This window comes from Epinephelus lanceolatus, chromosome 12 (genome assembly GCF_041903045.1).
Source record: "Epinephelus lanceolatus isolate andai-2023 chromosome 12, ASM4190304v1, whole genome shotgun sequence".
Taxonomy (NCBI): Eukaryota; Metazoa; Chordata; class Actinopteri; order Perciformes; family Serranidae; genus Epinephelus; species Epinephelus lanceolatus.
Genome location: NC_135745.1, coordinates 15,109,268 through 15,125,234, shown reverse-complemented (window position 1 = coordinate 15,125,234; position 15,967 = coordinate 15,109,268). Strand labels below are relative to the sequence as shown.

The window sequence follows — 15,967 nt, the reverse complement described above, 5'->3', positions numbered from 1 at the left end:
TGTAGACGGCAGAAATGCCAAACTCAGGGCTTCAAACTGTCCACAAACCAACGGGTGATGTCACGTAACTGGATGTAAAGCTGCGTCCCTTATTTTATACAGTCTCTAGATAGAATGTGTTAACTAGTGAGCGTAAGAGGTGGTGGTAGATTCTCCAAGCTCTAGTCAGACCTGCATCCAATTTAAAAGTATTTTTTTTCTCAGTGTAGGTTGTAGCCCTGGTGCAGAATGTTGAGGCCCTTCAGATTTTCTAGAGTTCCTACTATTCTTTGCTTAAGGGCCCACCCTGCAGAGAGAGAGAGACAGAGAGGGAGGGAGAGAGGTCTGATGGGGTCTGATTGAGCACCTGGGCCGAGCAGGAAGCAGCTGGAGAGTCCTGATTACTCTGTGGACAAACACACACACACACACACACACACACAAACACACGCACACAATTCCTGAAACACGTCAGGCTTCAGTGACTTACCAGGGTGAATTATAAAGATTCACTGTACAGTTATTAATCACACAAATGCACACTGAGCTTTTTTCCTCTCTCTCTCACTCTAACAAACACACACACATATATATATATGAACATACACGTGGCAGATGCTCTGTCTCTTTTGGAGGGGGGGGGGGGGGGGGGGGGGGGCGGGGGGCGGGAGTCCCTGGCCTCTGGCTTACATAGCTGGCTGCAACTAGAGGGGCTTTCCTGTGTATGTGTGTGTGTGTGGAGATGATGCATTTATAGCTCTGCAGTGTGTGTGCTTATCCAGAGGTTGTTGGCTGTATTAAGGCAAGATGGGCATGGAAAGCCGGTGCGGTGTGCCAGGGAAATAAGTGACCACACCCATGCTCTCCTGTCTGCGCAGATGACGCAGCCTCAGCCTTACCTCATGATGTTGACTTTTAACAGACACCTCAAGAATATGACTCAGTGCCTAACAACTTCCAGTCCTGCAACGAGGGCTGTTTTTATAATGATGTAGCCATTCTTTAACCTGGAAGGCCCTCGCAGCGGTGGCATATACTGTAGCATTTTAACAGTGATTATTGTACATATAATTAACACAAACAAAGGATAACATCGCAGAGAAGATTGTCGGCCTCTTCAGGGGTTTGTGGGGCGTTTTACTTCCGATGGTCAGTTTGGTTGATTGCTTTACAGTGCAAAACAGAAAGCCAGTGCTGTTCTTCAGCAGTAGTTAAAGCCTTCGGAGACTGTGGTAAAGGGAGCTGAAAAAAAAAAAAAAAATCACTCCAAACTTGGTTATCCTTGTCAGAAATGGAAGAAGAGTATAGGAAGTAACAACAATCCTTTTACAGCAGGAAGCAGTATGATTTATGGGAAATCCACATTATAGAAACTTTAGCAGGGCTGCAGCAAACAACCATTTCCATTCCATGTCTATATGTCAAAAAATGGTAGAAGTTTCTCCCGGCCCAAGGTCATCTATTTCGACTGCTTGTATTCAGCCAAGAGTCCAAAACCCGAAAGGTTCATATAACTGTTATATGTTACAGAAAAGTGTCATTAAATTTAAGAAAGATAAACCAGCAAATGTTTGGCATTTTTGACAATAATCAGTTATCAACATGTTGGCAAATTATGTTTTTGTCAATCCACGAATTGATTAATCTGCTTAATCAATCATTAACCACTGCATCTCTAAACGTAACATCTCTTTACCATCTCAACTATGATCGTTTTTTTTTTGACAGTAACAGTGACACATGGGAATATTAGGATTACTGTTGAATTGTTTGGCAAGTTGATTGCTAAGTGGTCAGGAAATATGATAAATATGTGCTAGATGCAGCTTCTCAAATATACAAATTAACTGCTTCTCTCTGTTTTATGTTATTGTACATTGAAAACGAAGAATTCTTTGAATGTTGACTGGATTCTGCAAAATTGTGATGAATATTTTTTTTTTACCATATTCTAAAATGTTATAATTAGTTTCAATTAAATAAATGACAGGGATTAAACAGTAATGAAAATATCTTTATTTGAAGCTCGAGCTAATATTAATTTATCAGGGCTGTCAAACAATCAATGTTTTTAATCACAATGAATTGATGAATTTTAATAGTTAATCATGATTAATTGCTTTTTTAATTGCATGTTTAAAATTTGCCTGCTTTTCAGTTACCCGCTGACGTCAGCTAAGCTAAGCTAGGGTTGCAGCAAGTAGCGGTTTCAGGGTATACTGTGATATAAAAGTTGATGGTTATCACACCGTGTACATTTGCTTGTCTATGATACTGAAAAAAAATACAACTGGACGTTGACTCTCCCCTTTATTTTAGATATTTTAAAAGGGGAGACTATTACACATACTTCCATTAACAAAAAAAGGTTTCAAGTTTCAATTACAGTAATAAAACGTTAACCCCTACTTTTTCATTCCTTTAAGGGTCGTTCTGACTGGTGATATAAATTCTGGGCTACCATGAAATCATCATGTTTAGTGATGATAATGAGATGGTTATCATACCGTGACAATCTCATACTGTTGCAATAGCTCAAACTTGAAGTTCTTCAGTGATATTTTAATTCCGTTTGACAAAATTTGCATGTTACTTTTGTTTTTTAACGTGAAAGGAGCGATTCAAGCGTTCAGTGGTGTCTCTTTTTATATTGCTGCAGCAGCAGGAAGCCGCTGTGACGGCTTGATTTCAAGTATGGTTGCATAGAAGAGACAAGATAACAGCACGTGATTAACGTGATTTGTGTGATTAACGCGTTGTGTTCGGACCTTAATTACATCGTGATTACTGCGTTAACGCTGACAGCGTATATAATAATACATGCGATGTGATATGATATTATATAGTATTTATATATAAAAAGCAGGACATGTCACCTTTAAGTGAACAGAACTTCACATGAGACAGTTGTAATAATATGAAGGAGGAGAAAATGTGTGACTGTCCCTTTAAGTGGGCTGATTCTCTCTGCAGCTGCTCACCATGTTAAAGTCTGGTCACATCTAGTAGCAGACAGACAGCTTTAGTGATGTTCACTCTTGTGTTTGGTGTGCCACACACACACACACACACACACACACACACACACACACACACACACACACACAGTGGGGTAATTGTCTGTTAGGGGCTTGGCAGACGTCCCATGCTGCACAGCTGCACTGGGTCAATACAGACACACATGCACACACACACACACACACACACACACACACACACATCTAGCAAACTAGCTGCGGTCTTGTGCTGTGTGGTGTTTTGCTCGCTCGTCTTTCTTTGGTCAGGGTTTTTTCAATAACGCATCATAAATAAAGGAGTTGACTCATAATCAGTCATGTACAACATAATGAGTGTTTGTTCAGCTGTCAGAGGTAATCACTAAGTGTTTAATTAATGACTGATGGTGATGAGTTCTTCACTAATTATTAGTTATCTTGTACTGTTCAATATGAAAATATGCACAGCCAAATTCATTGATGTTTCTCGCCATGTTACTAACGCGGCTTTCTCAAAAACTATTGGTTGGATTGCCGTGAAAGTCTGTGCAGACATTCATCTTCCTCTCACGATGACTTAATAATTTTGGTGATCTCTTAACTTTTGTCTGGCGCAGTCATCAGGTCAAAAACAAACTTGTCCAATACTTTGATTTAAACTAATAACATTTGATCTCAGCTGTGTCTTTTGTTCAGTTTCTATCAGCAAATGTTGGCATGCTAAATTGCTAAACAAAGATGGTGAACATGGTAAACATTATGTCTGCTAAACATCATCATGTTAGCATCATCATTGTGAGCATGTTAGCTCAAAGCACTCTCCAGATATAGGCTACTGTATCTACAGACTGATAGTAGTCTATTTCTAGCTTCCCCCCCCCTCGCCTTCTCTTCCGACTGCACAGCAGCCAACCTTTGACCCAGAAACCAGGCCACGTGGTCCAGTCAGGGTTGTGTTGTGGTGTGTCAGACACACATGATTTCCCCTCCAGGGTCACGTGTCCTGATGTGTGTCTGGCTCAATGATGCTGACACTGTGGAAGTCAGATGCTGAAACTGCTGCTGCTGTGCACTTAGACTTATATAAAAAGGAACTGTTGGCATTGTTTATTGAAATTTTAGAGGAGTGATTTTTGGTACCTGTTAATGACTTAGGTGTAATTTTCCTCTTTTTGTTCTTGCTGTTTATTGAAATGACTTTGCTGTGTATCACTGGAGCTGCTTCCTTGTTAAGGTCTTGTTGCAGATTTTTTTTTTTATTTCAGTCGGATTCGATTAAATGAAGGTTAGGTCAAATGAAGTCGCACGAAGCAGACAGGATATTATGAATTCCATCCTCTGACTTGTTGCTCTCACTTTCTCTGAAACATTTCCTTTTTCATAATTGATGAGAAATTTCACCCAGTTAGAAAAGTGCTGTTTGCAGTGCACCTTGAAACTGAAATACACTCTGGTGGTGTGTGTTTCTTGTTACTGGCTAACGATTGACAAAGTGTTGACATGACATTTTTATCTTTATATCTATATACGTCCCATCATTTTTATGTTTGCACCTGTATGTGTTCGAAAACATGTCTTGCCGAGTCAGAACACATGTTTGAAAGAAGGAAGAAAGAAAGACAGGTACTACTGTATCTGCTGCTAAAGTTGTCCCTGGAAATAATTTTCATAAGATGGTTTAGACGTCCAGGCTGCAAAACCTCAGTATTGTTTTCATTACTCCTTTGCTTGTTTTATACCCTCTTTTGTGAGCTCATTCAGTTAACTGAAGTACAGTATACATAAAGTTAATCTTAGTTGCCCTGTCAATGATATGAAAAGCAAGCCAAGCCTTCCAGCCAGGCCTGTAGTGCGCTGAATAATGAAACATGTTTTCACTTTTATGACTTGACGTGGCAGAAGTCCAGTGAGTAATAAGAAAAGAAATCTGAATAAACGTTAGTTTGGAGTAATAATGAGGGGGCCCGTTATGAAACTGGTTCTTAATCAGAGAGACTGATGGCAGGAAGGGAGGAATGCAATCGTCTAGACTTCCCTCTTCCTCTCTCAGCTGGCCTCTCCTCTTTGCAGACCTCCAGATGGAAGATTAACAGCTCATTTGACCCATTGTCATGATGATGTGGACAGGTCTGTCTCTGTGTCTCTCTCCAACACAGTAACTCTCTGATTTCAAACACACACACACATACACGAGAAAGTTGTTGCAGGACTTGTGTGTGTGTGTGTAATAGTTATGTTTACATCATATGAGCTGGAGAGCACTTGTATTGTTTTGTCTTTGCTACTCTGCTCAGCAGTGTCCCCTGTCCGTTGTTATGGTAACTGCACCCAGGAGAGCAAAGCAAGCACATGATGATGATCATTGACCTCAGGCTTAGCTGTAGTCAGGGTCCACTCTCATATTGTCTGTGAATCATGTCTCTAATTTCAAACAGAAACAACTGACTGACTTACAAAACAGAGTTTGCTTTTTTAGCTCTTGCTTTGTCACTGTCTATTAAAAAACAAGAGTGGTGTATGTAACTGACACCAGAACTTTATTTAGGCAGGTAGAACGAGCATCTAGATTGCCTGGGATGACACGCTTGATATTTTTTCAGTTTTGCTAAGTGAAGTTTAAACAAACGTTATGATTTATTCATTTGCTTTTAAGCATCAGTGTTATGCAGATTCTATAAAACATTAAGCAAATATTTTTTTAGAATATTAAAGAGAATATTATCTGACTGAAGAGACTTGTTATAATATTGTAGATGCTGAGTAGAGCAGTTTCACTGTATATTTTAAAGCAATAGAGACTTCTTCATCCATGTCCTCTGTGATATCTCACAAGTCTAGAAAAATAGAGAGAATAATTACAATCCTTAAAAGATAAGGAATTGCATTTGATGTCTGGAAAAGATTGTTTAATCACATTATGCAGTAAAATCCAGACAACACATTGCTGCTTAAAGCATTTTTAACAAAATCTCCAACCTCTCTGAATGAATGAAAACAGAATATAAAGGCATGATGCCCTCTCAGTTATTCCCTGTTATCTGGAGCTCAGCTGGTTGCTGTTCCCTCCGGCCACCATTGTTAAGAATAACTCACTAGTGTTGCAACAGGCAGCCTCTGGTGTGGTGAGCAGACACAGGCTGTTTCTTTGAAACTATAGACATTTCTATTACTGGAATCGCCACAAGCCTGTCTGTATAATAATGCGTGTTTTTGTTTGAATGAACAGAGACACAGTTTGTTGATTTTTAGGAAGTCGCCGCCTGCAGCAGGGGTGTGTTATGGCTGACTGTCTGCACCGAAGTTATTAACTACTCAACTGATCTGCATCTGGCCAAACCGCAGAGGGTGACTGAAGCTAGCATTTAGGTTTTTGGTCACACTGTACTTGGGTAGTCAAATACTAATGCTCAGCTTTCTATCAGAAGTCAGCTGAGCTACAGGTCACATGTAAGAAGTTGTCTCCCTTGGGGTCGGACCAGGTCACGGCAGATAGGCACGTGACTCTTTGACCTTTCTTTCATCAATATTTTGTCTCCTGGTAACATTTTTCATCTTTATTTAACTAGGATGGTCTTTTAAGATTCAAATATGTCTTGCAAGACAGGGAAGGCCAAAATGTTAGCATACATATGTTAATGTATGTCAGGTGACTGTAATGTCATCACATATGTTTTGAAAATATATCATTTGAAGTACTTTTTAAGACAAAATACCAAAAATTACTGGCCACAGCGTCTGATCTCGTTCCAGATATAAATGTTTGCTGGTTTACCTCGACTTCTGCTGATGTTTGGGTTTTGGACGTTTGGTTGGGTAAAACATTCTGTTTGTAAACATCATCTTGGACTCTGGGAGACTGTTTTGGAAATGTATAACTCTTTCCTTTTTTTTAGTATACATGAATTATTTAATTGAGAAAATAACGTGTAGAGTAATCAACACTGCAAGCACATTGAGGATATCATTTTGTTCCTCCTACTCTTGCTATCGCTGACTGTATCACTATCTATGAGACATACTATAATTCTGTACTGAGCCGCAATTAAACTGCAACCTTTAAAATACAGAAATGTCCAAGGATTTGAAACAGCAGCCAGAAAAAGACGTGTACATGTCATGTTTCTCTCCATCATCTGGCTTATATGAAATCACAAACCAGAGCTCCTGCATACAAACATATTATGCTCCTCTCTTTCTGTTCCAGCCTCTTATATCGATCCAGACGTGCATCGATCTCACCCCCCGAGACCCCACCCGCCCACCCACACCCACACACACACACCCACACACACACCCACACACACACACACACACACACACACACTCATACTTTTGCATTCACAGCTCTGTTCGTCTGTCTGGAGCAGTGACAGCAATGTCTCCAAAAGGAACCGCATCATTCCTTGAGGAGTGTGTGTGTGTGTGTGTGTGTGTGTGTGTGTGTGTGTGTGTGTAGAAAGCATGTGCTCAGGGTGGGTCTTGGATGTAGATGGTTGTCTTCTGGTCTGCTGCAGTATGTGCATTTGTGCATTTAAGGGTATGTGAGCGGTTAACGACTCCACCTGAAATAGCCTCCCATTTCATGCAGAGGTGTGGAACCACACTTACAAACACACACACAAACACACGTAGAGCTTGCTTTGTGGTTTGGGACCTTCGTGTGTGTTTGTGTGTGTGCGCACCTGTCACCTGTGAACAAACAACCCGAGCTTTCCTGCTCATTAGGCGTCTTCAGCACCTCCACTAAGACGTACAGCTACCCTGCGGAGAGCATACACACATTTGCACATCATTTTGCTCCCTCACATACATTGGTATATACTCACTGTGCTCACACACAGTCATAAGTGCACACATGCTGACAGTGAAAAAGCAATTAAATACTTACCGCATAGTGCTCATCATCACTCCATCATCTACAACTTTTCTGCTAACACACACGCAACCACACACACACACACACACACACACACAGAAGTCGCCCCCTAAATTCCTTCAGACCAGTCCAGTTGGTCCATTTTTCACCCTGAGCTCCCATTAAGAGGCTGTACCCCACAGACAAACTGACTGACTCCAGCATAGTGTAAAATAGATTTGCTTTCTGAGGCTGATATACAAGTGATTATTTTTCCCCTTGGCTGCAGTTTGTCCTTTCTTATGTCTCTCTGTGTACATGATGAGAAGGAAATTGTACCTTGAGTCAGAGATTGATGAGACGGAGATGTGATGGAGATTATGCTTTGCAAAGTTTGGAGCAAATGATGCAGAGGATCTGGAGACATGAGATCTGGTTTGGAGTTCAGACTGTTGTGGTTTTGGCTACTTAATTGGGTTTTGAGAGGTCAGGGTCAGCGGAAATGAAGTTTAATGTAAAAATATTATGCTAAAGAAACATTTTGAAGTCTTCTTCACACACAGAGTTTCTTGTTTTTGTCTAGCAACTGCAGCTTCCTTTCCTTACTTTAGTTTTCTATTTTTACTTTGAATACAGAATGACATAATATCCGACGTCTGTTTCTAATTTTAACTGATGCAGCAGATAACAAGTACATTGTATTTTCTGGACTGTGGTGGCCGATGGTCCTGCTTGGTCGAGGTGGGCTAATTGATGCTGTGTTTTGTTGCTCTCCATTGATCCACCTTACTCTAACTGGTTAGCAGGGTTATGTACCTGTAGCATGGGTGTGGGGGTCTCGTCCTGAGGAAATGACCATGAAGATCACAGCATCATTATGGCTGCCATAATTGACACACTTTTAGAATACATTTGCAGTAGATGATTAAAGGGTTGCTGTGTTGCATTTTTGCTTTAGCACCTATTACTGCATTTAAAGTGGCTTCAAACTGGAGAGTAAGATCACACAATGCTTTCTTCACAAACGACCAACATACAGCTTGTCTCTGCACTGTTGTCCCATTTACCTCAGTGTGTATTCTAGTAGACCGTCAAAACCCTATTGGGGCAGACCTGACGTGCTGGTTTCGGGCCAGGCTGGGCTGTAATGTCTCAAAATTCCCCCAGGCTTGAATCAGGTTGTGTCCTGTGCATATGTTGGGAAAATGAGATGTGTCACAAATATCTGTTACCACACTGAAAAGACTTTAGTTAACTTTAGCCTGTCCTAAATAAATTTTTAATAGTTGAAATAAGGGTTTTTAATCAGGCTCAGGCTACCATGATTTAGGCTTGGGTTGGTGTTGGACAGAAACTGTGGGTTCATGTGGGGTCGGACTGAATTTTCTGGGCCAGATCATAGCTCTATGAGTGAGTAGAGCAAAGCACAAAGGCTGTTTTGGTTGAAGACTTCCATGGATGCTAGAAATCTTACTTTAGTGTGACCAGCCCAAGGCACACCTGTGTAGTAATGATGCTGTTAAATCAGCATCTTGATATGCCACATCTGTCAGGTGGATGGATTATCTTGAAAAGGGGACGTGCTCACTAACACAGACTTTAAAAAACGTGTGAAAATTGAGAGAAATAAGTCTTTTGTGTGCATCAAAAAAGTCTCACATCTTTTATTTAAACTCCTGAAAAATGGTAGCCAAGACAAAGTGCTGGGTTTATATATTTTTCAGTGTATGAAGGAGAGACATTTAAGGAGGCAATCAGACTGGACTCCTTCCAATAGAGGCATATTGCTATGCCTTTCCACATGCAGCCTAGATGCTGATCACACTGATGTCATGTTTGGCAGTCAGTAATTGCAGTTAATTGCCTATATTCTGCATCCCAGATGTTCATCAGAGCTGATTACAGCAGCGGGTTGCTGGCTCCTTAACACTGGGAATCAGAATGAGCGCTACGAGGTGAAGCTGCTAAAATCTTACACAAGATCATCTTGCATCTCTGTTGCTCTTCTCTGCAGTGACAGACTTCAACAATGGCTTGGAGGCCAGTTCAGACTCTGACGACGAGGACAAGCTACACATTGTGGAGGAGGACAGCCTGCAGGAGCCTGAGGTCACTAATGCTGATGGGACCAAAACGCAGGACAGCCATGACGCCACCACGACAGTATTACCCCACAACGGCTCCTTGAACGGAGGTGAGACACCACCATAGAAGCAGGAAGGTTATTCGTTTATCAGTATGTAGGTTTTTTTATTCCAGCTAACTGTGTGGTGTTTTTGTGAAGGTAAATGTAGGTCAGATTTTCCCTGGCTTTAGACGAGACTTTCAAGATTGATCTTCCCTATATCTGTTAATCCTGGGACGGTTTGCTGAGCATGTTTGCTCTTTCTCAGCAGTGCCCTCTTTCAGATTCACACAGTAACACAAATTCTCAGCTGGGAGCTGCCCAGTACACCCACAGGCTTACACAAGCTGTCACCACACAGCTCTGCTGCAGCACTTGTGAGATAAGTTAAACCTTTACACAGCTGCACCTTTGGTTATAGTTCTGGGAGTGTTATTCACATTAATTACACTTATTCTCCCAGCCTGTCTGCAGAGTCGATGTCAACAATACTGAATCTAAACCTGTTTCTTTAATGGTCAGGACTTTAATAAAAATAGACAGTGATAGCAAATAATGTGCACAGAAATGTCTGTATGGCTCGCGCTCGTCTCCATCACAGCTGTAAATAAACCTTAAAAGGTACATTAATAATGGTGTGAGTCAGCTCAGCGTACGGTAGTACTATCATCTTTATATGGACATGCGTTGGCTCCTCTGTTTCAGTAGATGCATTAGAGCAGGTGGTGAGATTATCCACGCAACTGTTGTCAAGTGTAACCGAATCAGGACAGAAGCAGACTTATGTTCACTGTGGCGGCTGTGCATTATTGTGAAACAGTGCTACATGAGCTAAGGTACATATACAGCACAGTTTTTTGAAGTCCTTGCATCTGAATTGAGAAATGTGATGGCCAGATGCCGCCAGGATAAAAACACGTAAACTAAGCATTCGAGCGTCGGTGTGTGGAAAATCTGAACACGATCACAGCTCTGCATGGTGAGACATTTTCTTATCAACAGAGAATATAGAGTGATCACAAAACAGAGAAGCAAAGGAGAGCATTCGAAAGAGGGAAAACACGAGGCATGCAGATAGAGAAACAGAAAGAGACAGAAGATGAGAAAGCTAGCATGTCTGAGAAATAGACATGCTTCAAAAATGTATAATCTTGCCCGTCATGCAGAGGGTTTTCTGTATAATCTCCAGCTCTCACATCCTTACTACCAAATCCCTTACATTCCCTAACAGGCTAACACACCTTTCAATAACATAATACTCTGCCCTGGGTCAATTCTCTGCAGGCAGTTCATATCCCAAATCCATGACAATACTCCATTCACACCAGCTATGTGATAGGTGTTTTTCCTCCTTTGTGATTTTGGTCTGGCTTTTGCTTTTTAACTTAACCAGAAACATTTTGTTTCAACTCTTAAAGATTATTTAACTTCTCAAGGCTTTGACAGTTACTGTTAACAGGTTGCATTGGCAACCATTTTGAGAAATAGGCAACTGAATCTTGGGCTTTGGTTGCCATCAGCTGCAAACAGCAAAACGTGCATCCCAGATATTTTTTTATATTTGTTGTATAAGTGGTATTTAAATATTGCTGTTACAGACAGAAAGACCTGGAATGAGACAGCACTGCATGCGACAGTGCTGCAAGTGTGTTGGTGCACTTACTTGCACAGGGATTTGTTTTAGAGACAGTGGCGTAGCAAATTAAGTTGTTTGACTCAAGGTTGAAAAGTTTCACTAACCTGTGCAAATTGATTCAAGTGACAGAGAACCAGATGAACGTGCTTGAAGCTTGATACTGCAAAGTATGTACAACACATGTCAGGTATCAGCGAATTTTGTTTGGTTGCTGTAATTAAGCTTTTAAACATTCCTTTATGTCACATTTTCATTATTTAACTGATGTACTGCGTAGATTCTTAATTACTCAAAATATAATGTGACTAAAAATGGCAACCACATTTTCAGTCTCATGGAGCACAAGCTGATGTCTGTCTGCAAACCTGGCAACCACATTTAAAAGTTAGTGTTGAGCCCTTTTCTCTGCTGCTTCACAGTCTAAGCTCTGTAAACGTGACCCCTGTATGATGCAACTTTCACACCCATGACAGAAAATAACCAAACAGATTTACAAACAGAGCAGAGATTTGTACAGATATCTGGGTCAACTGTTGTGCGTAGGACTCAACCTCTTCTTCACAGTTTTTCATTGTTTGGTATGACAGCAGTATAAGAGACAACCATTTGCTGCTCTGCTTTACACATTATGCAGCATAATGCAGATACAAGAGATGCTTGGATGAGATTACTGAGCCACTGCACAGATGAAAGTGATGACTGGTGAAGTGGAAATTAGAGTGAAAGTGTAATCCAGTCAGAGTTGTAGAGCAGAGAAGTGAAGCTTATAGAATGTATAAAAGAAAGACAAAATTCTTTTTGCAATATTGATTAATGTACTAAAAATGTAATTACGTCTTTTTAGGTCAACTTTTTATATTATACCTTTTGTTAGCCTGTGGAAACACCCTGACATCAAACTGAAGGCCACTTCATGTTTTGGGATTTTGGGCTGTGTCAGATAAAGTCCGGAAGTTGTGAGAGAAACATGTAGTTTTTGGTCATCAATTAAAAACAGTGGGTATCGCTTATACTTTAAGATGCTTTCACCAGCGGCCAATTCAGAGTTTATGTGACTACCTGCATCAAAATACATACAATGTCGGAAATGTAGGACCAAATTTTCACAGTTTAATTGCTGCTATGAACCACAAACTAACTTACATGCAAACTACAATCATGATGTTGCAATGTTAAAACTGCATGAAAGTTGCAGAATGCACTGGCTGACAAAGCTGCAGTGCAGATCTGCTTGCATTTAATAAAAAAATTGTCAGAGCCAGGATTCACCAGGTAGAGATCACACAGTCTGATATGCCTAAAAATAAAGATTGTACAGTTTGACACAAATTGTAACCAAGATTTTATTCGATCCATCTCGCAGTGTGAGCCCACAATAACACCGTCTTCACGTAGCGTATCTGGGTGTATTCTTTACCGTTGATGATTTATGCGTCTGTTTACATCTACCTGCTCTCTCTTTGATCAGATTAGTTCAATGCTCCTCTCAGCCTTGGGAAACGCCTGCTCGCTCGCAGAGCCAGATGTTGTGCTCTCATCTCTTCTCTGAGTTTCTGTACGACTCTACATCCTGAAGTCTAATCTGCTAATGACACACACACACACACACACACACACACACACACACACACACATGCATCCTCTTCCTCTGAATTGAATCTCCCCCTCTCCACCCCTCTCTGATAAATCACAGTAATAAGCTTTACCATTATTCCTTGTCTTCTCTGTCCTCAGATTGGTGTTTCTTTTCAAAATCAATGACTCAAGTTTTTCCCAAAACAGTGCCCACTGGACTGTTAGGGTGCCAAGTCTGAAGAGATAAAGAAATATTATCACCTAAGTGTAGGGTATTCAAATATTAGAGTACCATGAAAAACAGATAGGATAGGACTTATTTGGCCACATGTTCAGTAATATTGTCTTGGCAGGTGCTTGTCCATCTGTTCACTTTAGATTTTTTTTTTAAAATGTTGATGTTCTTTGCCGCATAAATTAACATATTAATGGAAAACACCTACTAACACCTTTTTAAAAAATGCATCTCTGCTGCAACATCTTTTGAGTAGGGCTGCAACTAACAAACAATGTTTGGTTGATCAAATGTCAGACAATAGTGAAAAACACCCATGACAATTTTCTTAAGCTCAAGGAGAAGTCTTCATATGTCTTGTTGTGTGCAACCAACAGCCAAAAACCTAAATAAATTCAGTTTACTGTCACATAAGGCAAAGAAAAGCAGCAAAACTCGAAAATTTGAGAACCTGAAAGAGAAGATATTTGACATCAACTCATAATTTCAGCTCTGCTTTTGAATGCATATGATTCCACCTACAGTATGCAGTGTGTAAAGACAGGTATGTTGACTGAAATATTAGTGAAATAACATTTTAATGAGTTTCCTCATTAGCACTGCTAGGATCGTGTTTGACTGTGGGGAGTTGAGTCAGCTAAACTGCTTCTTGTTGGTCTCTGCAGACAGGATTTCTTTGCAGTGCATGTCCACTTGTAGATTAAAACGGAAGAGCTTCAGTCATGCAGGATGCATCACACAGCTTTATTAAACACAGTTTATCGATCAGTTTCCTGCTGTCCTTCCTCTTCTGCTGCCCATTTATAGTTTTAGAAGTTTCCCCAGCTGCAGGAAGTGCAGACAGAAAGCCTCTTTTGGAAGCTTTGCGTCTTTATTTTGTTTTTCACATTGGTTGGCGTTGCACTTCCAGACAGCTTGAGAAAGCTCTTTAAACTCTTAAATTTAAACCTCCCGATAACCTACAGTATAGTAAGACAGTTTGCAGGATCAGCGCTCAGCCATACAAGCACACTCTGAAAAACATGACACACCTTAGCATACACACCAAACAACAAAGCTACCTCAAGATTTAATAACTAGAGGCAGAACCAAGTCTGCATTCAACAGCAGAGGTTGATTGGCTTGTGTTTACACCGCTTCTCAATGCCCTTTTAATCCTCGATTCCCAGCAAACAGCTCAGCCTACGCAAGCATCTGCCTTCATCTCAACAGCAGTCAGTTACAGCCAAGCAGGAAATACTAAAACCATGGAGACGGCGAGAATGTGACACTGAGAGATATTGCTCTCAAGGCTTGTTTCATTGTTTCTGAATAAAGCCTTACATGGTGTGAGCAGTGCTCATGAGCGCTGCTCGCTCTCTTTCACTTTGTGTCTCTCCCTCTCTCAACTCTCTTTTTTTCTCCTCTGTGAACTTGCTATTTTTCTACAGTTGCTGGTCTCTTTTCATCTCTTTGTATTCTTCCAGCTTGCCTTCTTTGCTTTTGTTTCCCCTATTTTCCTCTCCTCATTTCTTCTGCCCAGAATCCAACTACAGATATTGTATGAAAGTCTCTCCTCAGTGTTTGAAGTGATAGGTGGTGCTCTGACTTTGGATATTATTAGCTGTTAATTATCCACAGAGGTTTGCTGAGCTTGTTGTTGTTCAGTAAACCTTGATATTGGCATAATTTCTTTGACTTTTTTGGACTAACTTCTCTAAGTTTTTAGGCCTCATCCTCTTTTTGGGAGGTAGGACAGTGCACACAGCTTCACATCAGCACGGCCTATATTGCTGGCAGACTATGGCTGACAAGTAACAAGAAATTACAACACAGAGATGCAGAGAATTTGTTTTAGGTAACATAAGAAACAGTGTTATTATTGCATTTGTTTTTCTTACCTGTAAAATGTCCAGTTCAGAACATATCATGGTCTTAAGGCCTAGACACAGCAAACCAACTTAAGAGAACAGGCGGCGCCAGGGGCCCTCTGCTTCGTCGCCTGATGTCGCTCTGTCTTGGCCAGAAAGTTGCACATGATCACACTGAAAAGACTACAGCCGACAGCCAACCAGCACATATGTTCTGCACCTGTGTGAGAGTAAACAACTCTCCACACCAGCAGATGGCGGTCGTCTGTAATTGTCATGCAAAAAAGGAAACTGGAAGACTGTCTTGATGCTAGTTAGCCAGTTAGCACATTATCAACACATCCAGTGTTAAAAGAACAGAGCATATTAACCATGCGCTAGTGAACAATAACACAAACCACCACAAAATGCTTCTGCTAAGAGCTCAATAGCCAAAGAAAAATAATTTTAGCTAATGTAACAAGCTTCTTTTGGTCTCACCACCTCTTGAATTTAGCTGTTTGTTTACTTTCCTCACTTCTGTTTCTCTTCTTAACTGCCAATCAGAGTGATACTGAATCTGTCAGAAAAAAGACAACAGAGATCGACAAGGGGCAACGATGCAGGACACACTGCGCTGACTAGGGCGACAGATGCTCACCAATGGCCCAACATTGGCCTATGGCCAACTGTCAGCTTGGTGTGTCAGGGCCTTTATGGATATCCACGTTTTAAGG

At 40.8% G+C, this 15,967-nt stretch overlaps 1 protein-coding gene across 3 annotated transcripts in view; it reads left to right on the top strand.

Moving 5' to 3' along the window:
- LOC117271637 (zinc finger E-box-binding homeobox 1-like) overlaps positions 1-15,967 on the top strand; it is a 76,009-nt gene that overhangs the window by 40,330 nt on the left and 19,712 nt on the right. For all 3 annotated transcript variants that reach the window (XM_033649946.2, XM_078172992.1, XM_033649947.2), the window contains exon 2: positions 9,845-10,024. In XM_033649946.2, the coding sequence (XP_033505837.2) occupies positions 9,845-10,024 (180 nt within the window). The remainder of the gene's footprint in view (positions 1-9,844; positions 10,025-15,967) is intronic.